This window comes from Sinocyclocheilus anshuiensis, unplaced genomic scaffold (assembly GCF_001515605.1).
Source record: "Sinocyclocheilus anshuiensis isolate Anshui unplaced genomic scaffold, SAMN03320099.WGS_v1.1 scaffold508, whole genome shotgun sequence".
NCBI lineage: Eukaryota > Metazoa > Chordata > Actinopteri > Cypriniformes > Cyprinidae > Sinocyclocheilus > Sinocyclocheilus anshuiensis.
Genome location: NW_015555744.1, coordinates 1403602 through 1422253, shown reverse-complemented (window position 1 = coordinate 1422253; position 18652 = coordinate 1403602). Strand labels below are relative to the sequence as shown.

Genomic DNA, 18652 nt, shown 5'->3' with positions numbered 1-18652 from the left:
ACACACTTAGGCTTCATCATTTATTGTGGAAAAAATTGAGAACAATATGCCAAATAGCACATACATGTACAGTATATACCTCTGCTATTTATCTTGGATAAAATACTATTGTAATAATAATAATTAGTAGTAGTATTAGTATTATAAAATATAAAATATAACTTTAAAGATAACTAATATTTTATACTGTCATAACACTAATATTATTACTACTATTATATTGTGTATGCATTTATTATTATTATTATTATTATTATTATTATAAGAAGGTGTGGTGCAATAATATAAATAATTACTCAGTAGTATAATGAAAACAGTTTTATATTATTATTATTTATTATTATTATTATTGCTGTTGTTGTTGTTGTTGTTGTTGTTGTTGTTGTGCTATGAAATAGTAAAACAAGATATGGTTCATGTAATAGTTTTGTAGATTTCTGCAAGTTTAATGTTTTCACAATGCCAGAAAATAAAAGAAATAAGAATTGTATAGTTGTAAATCAAATATATTTAATATAATATAATATACTATAATAAAATATAATATAATAATCTTGTTATGAAATAGTAGTATTAAGAAATAATTTAAAACACTAATTATTACTAATAACACTAATAATTAAAATACTAATATTATTACTGTCATTATTATTACTATTATTATTTTATGAAATACTATAAAATATTTAATTTAATAAGTACTTTTTAATAATATTTTATTATTATTATTATTATTAATGATAATAATATCAACATCATCATCATCACTACTGTTATTAGTATTATAACCATTATTATTTTTGCTATTACACTGTGTTAAGAAATACACAAAAAATATAGTAAAATAAGATAATCAAGATAAGATAAATAAGATATAGTTCTTCTAACAGTTTTGTAGCTGCATGCGAGTTAAATGTTTTCACAGTGCCAGAAAAAAAAAAAACATTTTGGTGACAGGGAAACATTTAAAGCCATCATGCTTGCATGCCTGGTCATTGCGGTTAGACTTGCAAATCTTTTAGACACCTGTGTAAATGGAACAGGTGCAATATGCACATGTTTAGCAGTGTATAAAGATATGCTTGGCACGTGAGGGCAGTTTGGGAGGTGTGAATTCCAGGGCTCTTACTACTTTAATAACTGGCAGGGTGGTGTGCCAACACCCCACGCAATGATACATCTGTTTAGCTGGCATCTACAGCACTGGCCCAAGTGACCTCTGCAGCAGGAGGGTTGGGCAGACAGAACTCGCCAGATCACAAAGGACACAGAGGACATTAATCATGCCGTGAGAGGAAGAATATGCTTATAAAACTATAGCACTGCATTTCAAATATCCTGACGCACTACAGAAAGTTGAACAGGATTACATGCTGCAAGCTGGAAACATGTTTTTGTCCAAGGGTAAAGGTGAATTAATTGCATGTCCATCATGGAACAGATTTAATAGATTAAATTAGAAGCATTATAACCCAGCTCACACATCAATGCACACGGAGGAGTCTCAGAGTCACATCACTGTAACAATGCAGAAGCACCTGGTACTAATACATATTTAAAATCATGTTTTGCAAAGTGCCTCAATATGGTTAAAATAATACATGGGGAGAAATTAAGACATAATATGCTTGACGAGGTGAGTTAATATTCAATGATTACACCTCGTTGCTTCCCCTAAATATAGCACATGTTCAAATGCCACATCCAATCACTCACTCTCTATAATCTAAAAAGGACACAATACATTGACTAGCACTTTGAAATTCTCTGAAATGGATACGCAGAAAATCTTGATAAGGACACCAGCAGAATATTTAGGACTATACTGAGAATCATCAAATTCTTAATCAGCATCTTTGTCTTTTCTGATAAACTTAGTTTAGAAGAAAAAATGGCCACAAGGCAATAAGACTTGTTTTAGAGAAAATATTTTGTTTAAAAAAAATATTTTGTTCCACTGGCAGAGAAAATTTGGTAAAATATTTTTTTCTTATTCTTTTTCTCTAATTATTTTATGTTTTTATACTTTAAGTTTATATTATAAATGTATTATTTGATTTCATATTTTCCAAGAACTATTTTTTCATAGTAAAGTTTACTTGCTGTGGATGCTTCAGTTGGCTTGCAATTTCCATACTAAAATTCAAATTGAGAGACAGATTGGATACTTGCTAATTAATCTTTTTTCCACTTTGTTGAAAATGACACCTGCTGTCAGTATAATGATACAGGTAACCAAGTGTAAAGTGAAGACATATGAGGGGATTGAGCTCATCTTAAAGGTGCAGTAGGAGATCTTGGAAAATGCTAACTTTAGCCTGATAGCACTGAAAGCGAACGTCCCACCCTCCCTGCAATCGCCGTCCAAAGCCACGCCCCCTGAACGCATTTACACTCACAGACCAGAATACCAGAGACAACATTACTACATTAGGCTACATCAGCGGTTCCCAATTCCAGCCCATGTTCCGAAGTCAAGTAAACTTCAGCGGATTTCCCCTGCTCAGGGAGTAGGGAGCAATGAACACTGTGTAGGGATCATATGGATCGGAACACAGTTCATGCACGTAGCTCACTTCTAACGAGCTGGCGCAAGGACTGGATTAACCGCTGGGCTACATCATGTGTCATTCACCGGTGAGAAACTTTAAAAGTACTACAATACCAGGAAGGAAGATCGGGTTGTTGATGTTTGTCTGCCATTCTAGCTCTGTCTGCACAGCGTGCGTGAACACGCTGATGACATATCCTGTCTGCGCGAACCGGGTGCGCAGAGGTATGCTAATACATATGTTGACAGGCAGGTAGGAAAGCCAATTAAAACGCTCGGACCGAGCGTTTTGATTGGACAAACATTTCTTGATCATACGCCTTCCACAGAATATATAAATACAGACAAATACATTTAGACAACTTAACTTAATGATTGCTATCGGGATGTGAAGAGACTTTCAACCAGCATAACAAAAAATGTTTCTGAAGACAATCACCTATTGCACCTTTAATCAAGGAGGAAGAAAAAAAAATAGCTATCACACAAATTCTCACAAATAGGATATTTAAGATAAAATAACTCAAAATAACAGAAGTTCACTCAACAGTAGCAACAGCTTATTTTGTTGTTTTATTCCCTCATCTGTACGGCAATTATGAATTCACATGGAGGAGGAACTCACTCTGAGGCTTAACATCATGCATCAGCTTCCCATCTGCAGGGAAAAAGAAACAGAACAAGAGAGAGAGAAAAAAAAGAAAGGGAGAGAGAATTAGTCCATCCCTGTAATACTTATTACAAATCTGCTCTCTGATTCACATCACGGGTAGATGTCCAACTGCAGGCTATGCCAACATTAGCTGTGGATACTGTTGCTCGGCATTGTTGCCATGGGAAGCTACTGGCAGATGGTTTTGGATCACTTAGGCTGCAGGATGTTTCCATCCTTCATTAAGGAGGAGAAATCAGAGAGGGTTCTCATCATAACAGCTACGAGGGAGATATTGAGAGGGACACGGGGCATGATGCCGTCACTTTCATCCACTTTTAGCAGACAATTATAGCATTTCCCAAAACATGCAATTCACGCACTTGAGCTTTGTGTCAAGCACCAAGTGTGCATGACCAACATGTGATGACGACAATGCTCTTGTCATCGATGAAATGACCGTGTTTATAATGTTTCATGGCATTTGCACATACTCACTTTGCGTGCACAGTCCTCCCGTGCAGTTCTCCGTGCTTTGACCTTCTCCCTCACACATCTTGCCTCTGTGACGGGGCGGTGGCGCGTTGCACTCCCTCCATCGCTGCCTCTCACACTGCGCGCTACACATCGTCCACTCGCTCCACTCCTCCCAGACTCCATCCACTGCAGAGTGCACAACGGGGTTGCCGTTTAAGGAAGGTGAACAGCTGCTCTGTGCATTAACTGCACTCAGCAATTAACTTACGAGATTCCTAGAGACTTCATAAACTTAATTAAAAGTGTTGTAATGGACCAACTCTTGACCACACTGGCGGGGTTGCATGCATTACATATGCATGCATATTTTGAGCCAATTGATCAAATTCTCAATATTATCTATAGCTCGGTCCATTTCAATCTGTTCTACATCTTATTTTTAAGCCAGAAAAAAAGTGTTGTTTAAATTATTGTTGTGTTCAAACGTTCGGGGTCAGTACTTTTTTTTTTTTTAAGAAATAATAAATTTATTTAGCAAAGACGCACTAAACTGATCAAAAGTGACATACAATGTTACAAAAAGTTTCTATTAAAAATAAATGCTGTTCTTTTGAACCTTATATTCAAAGAAAACTGGAAAAAAATGAATCATGGTTTCCACAAAAATTTTAGTTTTCAACTGTGATGATAAGAAATGAGAAATGTTTCTTGAGCATCAAAGCAACATTTTATAATAATTTCTGATGCCAGGTTCACATATACTCTGTTTGCAGTGTGTATGCAGTCCATGTGTGGTTTGTATGCGGTGAACAAGCAGCACGGACTCATTGTGCTTTCACACAGGACGCGTTTTCATTCCACTCCTGATCCGTGGATGTTTACCACAAGCAAAACATTTACCCATTCTTTTGATTTCAAATCCAAATCTTGTTATTGAAAATGCTTTTTCAGCATTGTGATTTTTTTTACACAGTACAGTAATACAATAATTCATAGACGTATTCACGTTTAAATGCAATAAATATAAGCTACGTATTATACAATGCGTTTTACTTCTAGATTTATATATTATGTTGCTCAACAAGTGGCAAAACATTTAAACAGCCTATAGTCTACTTTTCTTACGTTATCACAAACATTTCAAATTAAAACTTACCACTGACAGAAACAGTCAGCTCTCCTGCCTCTTCTTTTGCATTTAGAACCAGCAAACCTGCTGTTCATAAAGAACTTTGCTTTCTACCTCCACCAGTGTCATCTATTATTGCCTTGTTTATCTAAAAGTGCTCTTTTCCTCGATTTAAACCTAGCCAAAAAGCCATACGTGTTGACTGTGTAAATAGTAAATTTTCGTGTCAATACATTTTAATTTGTACCACGAACAATGCACTGTCACTTTAATTTAGCGTGTGTAGCACAGCAAAAATACACTTGGTGCAGAAACGATCGCTGCACTGCTGCAGACCCACCACTCTTGGAAAGCACTGCCGGATCGCAACCTTGTGCAGTGTAAATGTTCTAATCCATTAACATGCATTCAGAAAAAAATATGTACTACATACGCACTGCAAACAGAGTATGTGTGAACCTGCTGTGAATGATCATGTGGCACTGTGTAATGGCTGCTGAAAATTCAGCTTTGGCATCAAAGGAATAAATTACATTTTAAAATACATTAAAAAAAAAACATTTATTTAAAATTGCAATAATATTTCACAATGTTACTGTTTTACAGTATTTGTGATCAAGGATTTGTGAGTGCAAAAGGCTTTAAAAACATTAAAAAAATCTTGAAAAAGTTTGAAACATCAAATACTGTCAAGCTGAATATGCAAATGCACTTATGTTGCTGATATTGTTTTGCTGCTTCTACAGATGCATTTCCACAATATGTGAAGAAAATAAATACTGTGAGATTTAACTCTAAATCTAATTGGACAGATGCTTAAGAGGTTTTAGAAATTAATAATTTAATTATAAACAATTAATCAACATGGTATATTGGTTCATTTAATTAACATTTGATAAATAAATGACCTATATAACAGTGACAACAAATTTCATACATTCTCTACTAATAACTGACAGGATTTTTAATCAAAAGAATGATTTTTTTGCACCACAACCTAAAAGCCAATTGAGAATACTATGAACATGTTTTCCTATTTAATTTAATTTCTACAAATAATTACTTGATTGTAATCACATACCATATATCAACTCAACGTGTGATTAATTAAGAATTAAGCCAATTAAATGCGTTTCACTCATTTGAAGCTTAATTGTGGACAAATTGTTAAAAAAATGAAAAGATAAAAATTTATTATGCAAACAAACAGTAATCATGCGTGGTCAGATCAAAAAGACCGGTTCGCAAATTGATTTAAATATCATGAAGACAAGAAAACAACCAAGTACAACATGAATAACTCCTCTAATAAAATTATACTAGCTAGAGATTATTTCTTCGTTCTCATAAGAGACATTTACATTTACATGTAATGAAGTAAAGCCTCAGTAATACCCATAATAATACCCTTACATTGAATTATTACAGAATGGAAAATGCACTACGATGTCTGATGTGTTCTGAATGTAAAACATGGCTGTTACGTGCTACAATGACACTAAAACTACGGTGGGTTTGGATGCAGGAGGACAAGCTGCACCTCAGGGGTGTGCTGCGGTTGATGAGGCTCTGACCTGGGCAAAGTGCATTGCAGGTGATCTTCTGCACAGACATGCCCTCACAGAATGCTCCCCCGTTCAGGGGAGCCGGGTTAGTGCAGGTCCGAGATCGCTTCTGAACTCCTCTCCCACAGTTCACGCTGCAAGGAGACCACTCTGTCCACAGAGACCATCCACCATTCACTGCAGAGACAAAGAGATCTTCCGCTGAATAAGACAACAACTGAACTTGAGAGACAACCTTTCCCTCACCCTGCCAGAAAAAAACACTCAGAGGTCAGGATGACTAACAGGCTAGAGGAAAATCTTCTCTTACATCTGTGGTTTGACTTTTTGTAGTCTAGCTTTGGTATGTCTTATCTGTAAAACCCGTAATACTATCAATATTTTAACACCAATGTTATAACAAATTTGTTGCAATAATGTAATGTAGCAGGGGAAAATAGAACGCTAAATGCAAGGGTCCCCATAAACACTACCGTTCAAAAGTTTGAAATCATTAAGGTGTTTTTTTTAAAGAAATGTCTTATGCTCACCAAAGCTGTATTGATACGGTGAATACAATACAACAAAATACAATAATTTGTAAAATATTATTGCAATTTAAAATAATTGTTTTCTAATTTATTCCTGTGATGGCAAAGTTGAATTTTTAGCATACAGTACCATTAAACAATTTAGGGTGTGTAAGATTTTTCAAAGAGACATTTCAAAAACATTTTTAAAATTTGAACTTTTGATCAGTTGTTTAATCATGCATAGTTGTAAAATCAAAATAAACAGGCTTATCTACTTTTTGTTGATGTCAAAAGTCTTTCATTCTAATCAATTTCCACTGCACTCTGGCAAAAAAAATTATCTGCCACTTTCGTACAAGCTAGTCAAATACCAACAAGGACCGTTTGAGTGGCACACACTCATGCTCAAAAACCATAACAAAACTATTAAAGATAAAAGAAAATAGGACCTGCTGCAAAGACTACATCCTTCCTACTTTCAGACTGATGTTTCCAACCTTGTCCTCACTGACTGTCTACCTCAAAAACCAACACTGGAGTAGTAGATAATTACATATCTGTCTCACTGCGTCCTTTCCTATACTAAACTCTTGAAAGATCTAACTTCAATCATCTTTCTGTGTTCCTTTCACAGAACATCCTAATGGATACTGGGCTTCAAGAGTGGACATTTCCCTAAAGCTGCTTCACTGGTGAGAACTCTCTCAAGATTGTCCATCCATATTTTTTGCTGGCTTCGACCAGGTGAATCATCTGATTCTCCTATCAGCACTTTCAGAACGGGGTATCGCTATTAGTGTTTTTCACTAGTTTGAATCATTTTGTGGTATATATGAATCTCAGCAATCCTCTTAAAGTAAGCTAAAGCTTCTTTAGGTGAAAATGTTTTAGCTTGCATCTTTAAATGTCTAGTTTTTTTCTGAAACAATGTTTCAACTGTTTTTGTCCATACAATCAAAGTTGATGGGATCCATAAAAAACAACTGAACCCCAATGACTTGTATTGTATTGTGATAATTTTATTGACAAAAACAAAATTACGTTAAAGTCATGAGAGTAAGTAAATAATAGTTCACCCAAAAGTGAAAATGATCATAAAGAGGTATATAACCTAATGAGTTAACAGGTAAAATGTGATAATTAATGACTTCACAAGCAGAGAGCCTTTTAGTAGTATTTTTAGCAAAGATGAGGAGACACCACAACAAGTCAATGAAGCATATCAGTGTTATCTTACCAAACACAACTACAGTAGCTGTAGCACTGCGTCTTTTTGCGACTACGTTACTGGCGAGGCAGGTGTAGTTGCCGGAGTCAGAGAGTCTGGCTTCACTGATGATCAGATTGTGGTCAGCACGAGTGTCAATGTTATCGTCTTCAAGGGAGCTAACCAATTCTTCATTTTTCAACCACTCCACCTGACAAAAAGAGAAGCATTTATTAACCAATGCTGTAAATAGCAAAAGAGATATCAGTTTCTACACTCAGCAGTATAAACTGTAATTGAAAGCACAGTGGCCATTCATCTTTGACACTGCACTACACACTGTGCTTATTCAAAGAAGAAACAGTTCCTATCCCACACAACAATGAAAACACTTGTTTATTTTTTGGTCTGTTTGTAATTCATTACTTCATAACCTTGGAAGGAACACAAGGGCTTTTTTGGGTAAATTTCCATCTTAAATCCATCTGATTTGGTTATTGCTTTCAACAGAACATGGTTACTAAAATATAAAATTACAGTCACATTTATGCTGAGCAGTAGCTGCAGTGATGCCCTCTTCGCCCTCTCTTCCTCTACTTTCATCACAGCACTTTGCTCTGTTCACAGATTATTTCTCAGAATCACATTAGCCCTCATGTTCATAGCTCATAACATGCTTTAATTATTTTGTGAGCCATATGACTAACCCAGATGCATAATTAGAATGATTAAGTTTGCGATGCTGCACTATAAAGCTGTAAAAATACAGTTGGTGAAGTCTAAAGTCAAATGGTAAACTGTAAAAAATGATTAAAATTTTATTTCCCTTACTTTTCTAATTCCCTTACTTTTTTAGTTTCCCTTACTTTACATGCTGAAAAAATGTAATAGATCTAATGGGACAATTTGTGTAATTTTTCAGTAAAATACTGTTAAATGTATATATGTTTGGAAGTGAAAAAGAACAAAGCCATCTTGTGATTTACAGTGAAAAACATTCACATTTGATGTTTTTTTTCACAGAAATGGTTTCCTTTCTCTCTCTCGCTCTCTCTCTGTGTGTGTGTGTGTGTGTGTATGTTTAATCAGATTTGTACATTAGGGTTTTATGTTTATCTTATTTTGTTAAATTAATGATTATTGCATTATGTGTCTATGACAACATACACCTTCTATATTTTAGTATTTATCTCAGCTTGTGAAAAATTTACAATTTGACTTTTTCATTACCACCTTTGCTTCTCATGCATTTATCAACATATTATAAAGGGAAAAAAATTATATTAGTAATTTGATATATTATCATCTCAGTGAAATATATGTTTGTTTGTTTTTTACTGTAAATGTTTAATCTGTAAAACCTAAAAATGTTGCTACAGTATTTTTCGGCCAAGTTTTGGCAACAACAGCTGCCTTTTTTCTGCCGCAAATTTCACAGATTTGTTTTTTCAAACACTGTATTCAAAAAAAATCTTAGCTGGTCTCCCAACTTGGACAGCCTTATTAGCCTGGTATATTTTGCTGGTTTAACAGGGATTTGGGGCGCTTTACAGTTAGTCAGACTGTGAAGACTGCTGGCCAACCAGTTTAACCCAGCTAAGACCAACAAATCAAGCGGTTTAAGCTGCTTTTTCAGCAGAGAATAATACTACTTGTGCATGGAAGTGAAGAGCACACTTCTCCTCTAATATATTTACTCAAGTTTTCAGGGAAACTTGGGAGTTGAAATAGGCAATTAGCACACAGTGAAAGCAGACCTCTCTGTTGAGACATTTGCCATGCTCTGCATTCTTGAGCACAAATTCTCAGCCTTTGAAAAGGTGTAGAGCACAGACATGAAGAGGAGAGGGAGAAAGAGAGAAAGGGGGAAAACAGGATAGAAGAAGAGAGGGAGTGAGAGGAGGAAAGGTATGGAACAAATACAAATTAGCTGGGTAAATGTGTGGCAGACAATGTGAGAAATGAATGGCCTAATTGGCACATTTGTTTCAATTACAGTGTGGCTAACGGTGGCAGGGCTGACAGAGGAGGTTGCACAGTCTCAAGAGGATCCCATGATTTCATTAGTGCCTCCATCCTGCCTGATTAAGGTCCTTCTGACAGGAAGAGATCAGTCGAAGTGAAGACCACGCTGTTATCGCAAACACAGGGGCTATTTGGCTGTGGGGACAGGATGTCAGAGCCGCTTAAAAACAGTACACTTTTGAACTCAGTAAAACAAGGTATCAGAAAATGTTTGGATCAGTTTTGCAGGTGGTGTTAGAGGAGCTTTTTACCTGTGAAGTGTGTGTATGGTGGAGAAGAGGCTGTTGAAACTGCTTCATATTTCAGCAGGGTAATTACTAAGATTAAACAGCTCTGATAGACGGCCCTCAGGGAGCAGAAATATAACGCCACCTCACTGACTGTGAATTCAATCAAACCCACACGCGCACAACACAACGACAAGACCGACACCAGCAGACACATCTACAATTGCTTTGAAATTGCTTTCAACACCAACCTTCAATAGCACAGACAGGTAAATCAAATTTTATGCAACTACTTTAGTTTTCATCTTTGCTAAATAATGAGCATAAAACTCAAACAACTTTCAAATGATACTCAGTTTAAACAAAACACTGCAGTTTCATCTCTAGAATATGTTTGTGTAAAATACTTCACATAATTAAAATTAATGCATATTCTTGATGGTTCTTGATAGCTGCCCATATATACTACAAGCATACTAATAACAAGGTTTTATCTCTTGATTATCTAAAAGTTAATCTCTTCACATGTGAAATGAGATCTTTATTAGATGAAAATCAACCGACATACTGTGGTTTATTTATGGCAACAGAATCTTGCTTGGGGACCCTTGCAAGAGCTTGGCAGAAAGGGCTTACTCCAGTCTTGAGAATAACAGACAATGAGCTGGAGAGTGTGGGCAACACAAAGTGTCTGCTTTTGTGGAAAATGGTCAAATTTTTCAAGTAATTCAAGGGCTGCCAAGTTCTCAGGGTGAGTAAACTGCTGTAACGCTACAGTGAGTTGTGATTCTAATGCCATTAAGCTCAAGTACTCAACTGCAGAAATCCCACGGCTGTGGAATTATTTATCTGACCCCTAACCCTTTTCTATGCCTCAACATATGCAAGAGAAGTCACTATTAACTTACAGGATTAGTTCACCCAAAAATGAAAATTCTGTCATTAATTACTCACCCTCATGTCATTACAAACTTGTAAGACCTTTGTTCATCTTCAGAACACAAATTAAGTATTTTTGATGAAATCCGAGAGCTTTCTGACTCTCCACAGACAGCAATGCAGCTACCAAATTCAAGGCCCAGAAAGGTAGTAAGGACATTGTTAAAATTGTCCATGTGACATCAGTGTTTCAACCTAAATTTTATGAAGCTACAAGAATAATTTTTGTGCACAAAGAAAACAAAAAAAATACTACTTTATTCAACAATTTCTTCTCTTCTGTGTCAGTCTTCGACACGCGTTTACGAGAGCACCATGATGCATGCGTGTGGTTTTACAGGTTTGGAATGACACGAGGGTGAGTAATTAATGACAGAATTTTCATTTTTGGGTGAACTATACCTTTAACATCATCCCTGTAAGTGGTCAGTTTCTCTTTTACTTAAACTGTTTTATTACATTTTGGATATCAAGCTCTACTTAGTGCAAGCAGTTCAAACTATTTAAATTATATTTGTATTTGGGACTTACATATTGGTACATACACAATTTCTTTGCAGCGTCTTGACACTACCAATTATACATTATTTTACTCTTGTCTTGACATTAATATGGTGTAAACTATGGTTTGAGCAATATGATTAACAGATTTTGCAATTCCCATTGCCAACATAAAAAAAATCAATAGCATAGATTAGCTTTACATCATGCAGGACAACTTTTTTTTTTAAAGAGTGTGATTAATAAATGAAATTCCAGTATTTCTATAATAAATGAACACTGAAAATATGGCTGATTTTATTTTTAGTTGTACTATATCTACACATTTCAAAATTCAAAAGTTTAAAATGGTTGGCCTTTCACATGCCAATATATTACTCCAAAATCAATATACATTAACAATACATCTATCAACATATCATAAACAATACCATCTATGAACTAGATATCTGAGGAAAATATGCAACATAAATATGTGTGTCTCACTGTCACACTTCTCGGGAGGCAAGGAGCGAGTAACCACGGAGATAACTTCAATTCACAGTCTTTAATGATCACACGGGGAACGTAGGAGACACTGGAACACAAGGAATGACGTTTGGGGACCGACAAACACTAACTGAAAGGACTGGGGCTTTTAAACACGGGGTGATTGGGAAAACACAGGTGCAAGGAATGACTAATTAAAGGGAACACAGCACACCTGGGGACACGGTGGAGCCGGAGCGACTGAGGACCAAGGTGGAGCTGGCGGGAGGAAGGAGCCCAACGGAGCCGGTGGGACAGCTATTTTAGAGGAGCGGCCACTGGAGGGTGCTTTCTAGGAGCGGGCACTGGAGGGCGCTCTGAGCTTGATTCGGGGGCTGGATCCCTTCCCTCTTCATTTTGGCACTTATGTCCCGCCATACACTGGGTGATTGGGAAAACACAGGTGCAAGGAATGACTAATTAAAGGGAACACAGCACACCTGGGGAGGGAAAACACAACAAAAAGAGTCCAGGGGGCGTGACACTCGCCACTCAGCAATTACATCTGCAATATTATGCAGTATAGACTGACCCTTTTGTAATGAAAAGAAATATCAGTGGGCAAGTCAAGTGATCCCTGTAATCCAAGCCATGTATTACTCCCCACAAATCCACAAATTAATTCTGACTCATTGTTTTCTTATTCTCATCAACTCAGTTTCAAAAGTTAAAATTCCATTTAATTCCCAATTCTAAAGCATTAATATCCCTTGACATGCTATGAATTCAAATAACAATCCTAAAATAAAAAAGAAAGAAAAAACAAACACACACACACACACACAAGGAATTAACCCCATACCTGGCAAACACACAGAGGGAAAAAGGCAAACACTTCTTTAGATTAGATTAGATTAGATTCAACTTTATTCCGCCTCTGGTCTTGCCGGAGTCATTTGCCGTCCTATCTGCCCGGAGCGTGTAGCGTCCGGCTAGCTCAATAGCATTATTGGGTACGTCGCTGTGTAGCCATGTTTCTGTCAAAACCATGACGTTGCAATCCAAAAGTCTATGACTATTATGGTGTTGGTCAATCAAGCAGAAGTAAAGGCAAACAAATGCATAAAGCACAGGGTTGTCTCTTTCATCCTCTCCTCTCCTGAATACACAACCACATTACCATTCTTCCCAGATCAGTCTTATCACAGCTAAACACATAGAAGCAGGATACCACCCAGCTCCAACGGGCCAGGACAGGAGGGGGGGGGACAGAAAACAGGCAGGAACACATGAAGTGAGCACTGAGCTATTGCTTTTTGAATGGATAATCTCCTGATGCATATTAAAAGTAATTAGAAAAAAAGTAAAAGAAAGCTAAGGAAACCATTTAATTCAAGTTTCAACTAAAATTCAAAAATGTAGACGATGATTGTCATGCAGTAAGGGCATAGAGCTATAAAAATGTATCAGGTCAGATCATTTGGCCTTGGCTGAATTTGATTTGAGCTCATGATGAAATATTTGGCTTTTGACTGCAAAGGCTGGTGTTTGACAAATCTAAGCACAGCCTAAGACATTTTAAAGTCCATATTTTAGAGTCCATATAAACCTTTAGATGAAGAGATCCATGTGAAGAAGGAGATTTAAATCTCCATTTACACAAATAAGATACTGAAGAGATTTTATTTGTTATCTTTCTTTCCTCTTAAAGCTTTCCAAGTCAATAGCTAGAAAAGAAAACTCATTAAAAGGGAAGGTGAATATATTTCACAGAAAGTTTTGGGAGCAAAATCTCTCTCCAAATGAAGACTATGCCTCAGTAGCATAAATCAGAGTGCATAATCTCATTAAAAAGATTTTTATGATAACTCAGTTTAGACCAACTATGCAGAGACTTGAGAGGCTCTCTGGGGAAACTCGTTTACATTTTCATTTTCGCTCTAAAACAGGAAACTTGTTCTTTTTCTAAAAGGTCAGTTTCTAAAAGTTTTTTTTTTTTGAGTTGTGCTGAGAAGCCCCCCTGCGTAAACACAGTATCATGTCACTGTATAATTCACCATTTAGATTCAACACATTAATACTGCTAATATTCGAAAGAACAACACACACTTTTAAGGGAATAGATTCCCCCTAAATTAAAGTTATTACCATTTATGTAATTCCATGTAATTCTTACCCGATGATATTTTCTTTCTTACATAATATTAGCAACTGCACCAAATTGCAGATTTTTGCTCAGTTTGGGCCTCTGAGGTTTTTTTTTTTTTTTTTTTACTACAAGAGTATGAGCTCCACATAACATACTATATAAGTCATAAAAGCATGATGCATAATTTTGTTTGAAGGTTCGATCAACTGTTCAATTCCCAACAAGTATGATTTTTCATACTATTATTTTATGTATCAGGCTGGATAAAAAACCATGACACATGAAAGTGAGACGCATGATTTGTGTGCTCTATTACTTCTATATATTACTACTGCTATATGTCTTTTTAAGTCATACAATAGCTTTGTATGAAGAAAATTAAGATACATTAAGCTATCACATGAACAGAACATAGTACAAAACACTTAGAATATATTACACACATCATGTCGATCACTTTTATAGTGTTTTTTGTCTGTTTTGGAGCAGGGCTGTATAAAACATCATATACTTTTGTTGTATAAGAGAGCAGCTCAATAAGAATGCATGTAAATTAATTATAAATTAGCATTTATTCCAAAACATGATGGTATATGCTTACTCATTAAAACAGAGGTCAGGCTTGTTAATTATCCAACAGTGATGAAAAACTGACTGTATTTAGAAAGAAGCGAGTCTCATTAGCTCTGTGACCACAGAAATCTTACAGAGCATTTCTCAGAGGGGGTGTTTATGACCGTTAAAAACCACAAACTAGGGATGCACCGATACCACTTTTTCCAGTACTCCCCCGATACCGATACTTTTATTTTTATTACTTGCCGATATTTTTATTGCATCTGTACATTTTTAAAATATTGGGTACAGAAACCAAAAGAGTATGTATAATGTTAATTGGTTAACTTCATTTATCAAATAGATACAGTCAAACCTAAATTTATTCAGACACCTTCAACATTTCTCACATTATTACAGTTTATTCGCTATAGTTTAGAAAATGGTAATAAAATATGACAAGAACTCAGAGTTAAACTGTGTCAGAACAAATTCAGCTTGATAATGTTAGATAACTTTGATAAAAAGGCATGTAATGGATTACAATCAACCAAAAATTATTCAGACAGCTGTTAGTATGACAGTATTTACACAACTATCAATACTTAGCCGGCCAACCCTTAGCCTTAATGACAGCCTGTAGTCTCCTGGGCATGCTGTCATCCAGGTTCACACAAACCTGAACTTCAATTTTTTTTCCCAGACTCGGTCTGAATAATTTTTGGTCCCAAATTTGTATCAATTTTACTGGTAGTCCACTGTATGAAGAATTTTTGGGTATAATTTGTAACAGTTTACTTTATTTTGCTATCCTCACCTACATAAATGAACTATAGTGTCCTGCACCCATTAGTAAAAAATATACAAAAATTATGGTCTCTGAATAATTTTTGGTTTGACCATTAAAATGTATTTTACAAGTTTTTGTTACTTTCACTGTTCATCATCATCTTTAATTTAATAGCATTAGAGCTGCTCCATTGCAGACTGCGATTTATATTCCAAAGCCACTCATATAATGCAGAAACACTCAAGCCAGCAAAACACGCGCAACGCGTGCACGTATTTGTACTGGTGCAGAATGAGAGGGACAAGTAGCACAGCCTAGCGCATTTCACACAGGCCGCTAGATTCACTTTTGCCAGAAAGTCGTGTATGCCTAAAGTTTAAAATAAATGATGTTTATAGTGAATGCCCCTATAAATGGTCTTATTTTTATGATTTCGTTTTAATCCAAATGATGCGTGTGCTAAATGAGTGAACATCAAAGATCACACAACAGAAGTGCGCTCTCTCTCTCTCTCTCTCTCTCTCTCTCGCTCTCTTTACCGTTAAGTAACTTGTGCATCGTTTTACTTACTTGTTTTTGACATATCCGACTGAACTACAAACTTTCCAGTGATGTCTGTGAGAAAGATACATTCACTCGACAAGCTCGCGCATCTGCGCCGCCGCGCGCTCAATCCACTCAGCATGCTTTGCTTATCAACTCGGTCACATCAGCTATACAGGCGTTAATACTGAATGTTTAACATTATATTCATTGCATATACTCCGTAGACATCCTTAATCTCTAGTAACTCCATTCTGCTGTCTGTTCTGTTGTCGGTATTTCTTTGTCTGAATATTGCTCTTATCACATGCTGTGTGGTATCGGCGTTTGGCATCGTGGGCATTTTAACGAGTACAGGAGCTCAGTATTGGGCCCGATACCGATACCAGTATCGGTATCAGTGCATCCCTACCACAAACACATTCTAATAGGACAGACAGAGCAAGAGAGAGAGTCAGCATCCAGCATGCTGGTAAAATGATGCCTTATAAATCTTTGCACTCTCCTTCTCACAGCTTGGATTTAAATTTTTTATGGCAGAGGTGTGCTAGAATGGACCTGATCGCCAATTGCTGGTATGCACTCTACATTATTCACTAGCCCCTCTTATAGCTGACTTCATTTATGTTGACAAAGTACTTGAAGGGAGATTCTTGTCTTCCAGTACTTCCCAGATTTCCTGTGTTTCTGTCCACCGCACTCTCCAAGAGACAGACGCTGACAGAGCCCTTCCATTTCATCACTAAATCATTCATAAAGCATTGGTGGCGGCCAAGAACCAAACCCTACTATAATCACAAACACAAGTACAAGGATATATTGCCTGCTCATAATCTATGATATATGGACCTGTCGTTTTTGTCCCTTACTTGACCCTTGACTGCACGCGAATGCGTATTAAACTGAAATCAGTCTATCAAATTTGATGACAGCAGTCAGTGCTCAGTCAGTTGCAGTTCTGTTTAAAGGGACAGTTCACTCAAAAATGAAATCCGGACATCATTCACGCACCCTCATGTCATTCCAAACCAGTATGACTTTCCTTCTTATCTTCCATTGTGTTCTACATAAGAAAGACATATTTTGAAAAATATCCATACACTGGAAGCCAAAATGGTTCCATTATATGGACCTGTCGTTTTTGTCCCTTACTTGACCCTTGACTGCACGCGAATGCGTATTAAACTGAAATCAGTCTATCAAATTTGATGACAGCAGTCAGTGCTCAGTCAGTTGCAGTTCTGTTTAAAGGGACAGTTCACTCAAAAATGAAATCCGGCCATCATTCACTCACCCTCATGTCATTCCAAACCAGTATGACTTTCCATGACTTTCCTTCTTATGTTCCATTGTGTTCTACATAAGAAAGACATATTTTGAAAAATGTCCATACACTGGAAGCCAAAATGGTTCCATGTTCTGACCTTCATTACATGGATCAAAATGATTTTTTTTAAATATCTGTATGATTTTCATTTGTGTGTGGAACACATAAGAAGATACTTTGAAAAATATCTCAGTTGTGTTTTTTTGTTCATACAGTATAGTCAAAATGTTCCCATGTTGTTTTGGACCCTACTAAATTTCATTATATGGACCAAAAAAGCCTCCTTATAATATAGATAGAAGAAAGAAAGAGGTTTATAACAACATGAAACTGAGGTTGAAATATCCCTTTAAGCACAGAATTAGTATAGATGTTATACACAGCACTGATGTTCTTTTCCTCTCAGCAGTGTGCATGCACTGCCCTTCCCAGATATCCTCCCTGTGGCAATGATGTCAGAGGCTGAGAGGACGGGTCTTACCTCTGCCATGGGCACTCCCTCCGGGGGACGGCAATGCAGCACAATCATGCCCTTAATTGGCACTTCGTTCCCTTGAGGATCCTGCTCGAAGTTCTTGCGGAGGTCTGTTTGAAAAGATAAGAGGCAGCTGTCACAGCGGGCAGAGTCCGAGCCGATATTTGGCCTATCTATGCCAATCGCTTTCATCACTCCATATCCTGCTCTCTCCATGCCCCCTGCCCTTCGTTTTGGCAACCTTGGAAAGGCAGGGCAAGAGAGCAGGAGAGTGCAGGCATTCTCAACGGTGCTCCAGCCATCTGCTAGAGTTGCAGGTGTCATGGTTTCAGTTCATTTGGACAGTTCTGCCTCATCCCCACTGTGCTTGTACAGAAATTGATTTTTTTTTTCTTCTTCTGCGCACTGAAATTTTTTTCAATTTAAAGAAAGAAAGAAATACAAAATGTCCAAAAATCTTCCAGCTTCAGGTTATGGAGGACGAAACCTGCAAAAACAATAAATAAATAAATGCACAAATAAATAAATAAATGTGTGCATAAATACACGTATTCTTGTTT

General features: G+C 36.6%; 1 protein-coding gene across 3 annotated transcripts in view; it reads right to left on the bottom strand.

Annotated features, from left to right (window-relative positions):
• Positions 1-18652, bottom strand: part of LOC107673416 (netrin receptor UNC5D-like) — a 126308-nt gene that overhangs the window by 25071 nt on the left and 82585 nt on the right. For all 3 annotated transcript variants that reach the window (XM_016467000.1, XM_016467001.1, XM_016467002.1), the window contains exons 4-8: positions 18099-18202; positions 8124-8304; positions 6384-6551; positions 3702-3866; positions 3177-3209 (exon numbers count right to left, since the gene is read on the bottom strand). In XM_016467000.1, coding sequence (XP_016322486.1) covers positions 3177-3209; positions 3702-3866; positions 6384-6551; positions 8124-8304; positions 18099-18202 — 651 coding nt within the window. The remainder of the gene's footprint in view (positions 1-3176; positions 3210-3701; positions 3867-6383; positions 6552-8123; positions 8305-18098; positions 18203-18652) is intronic.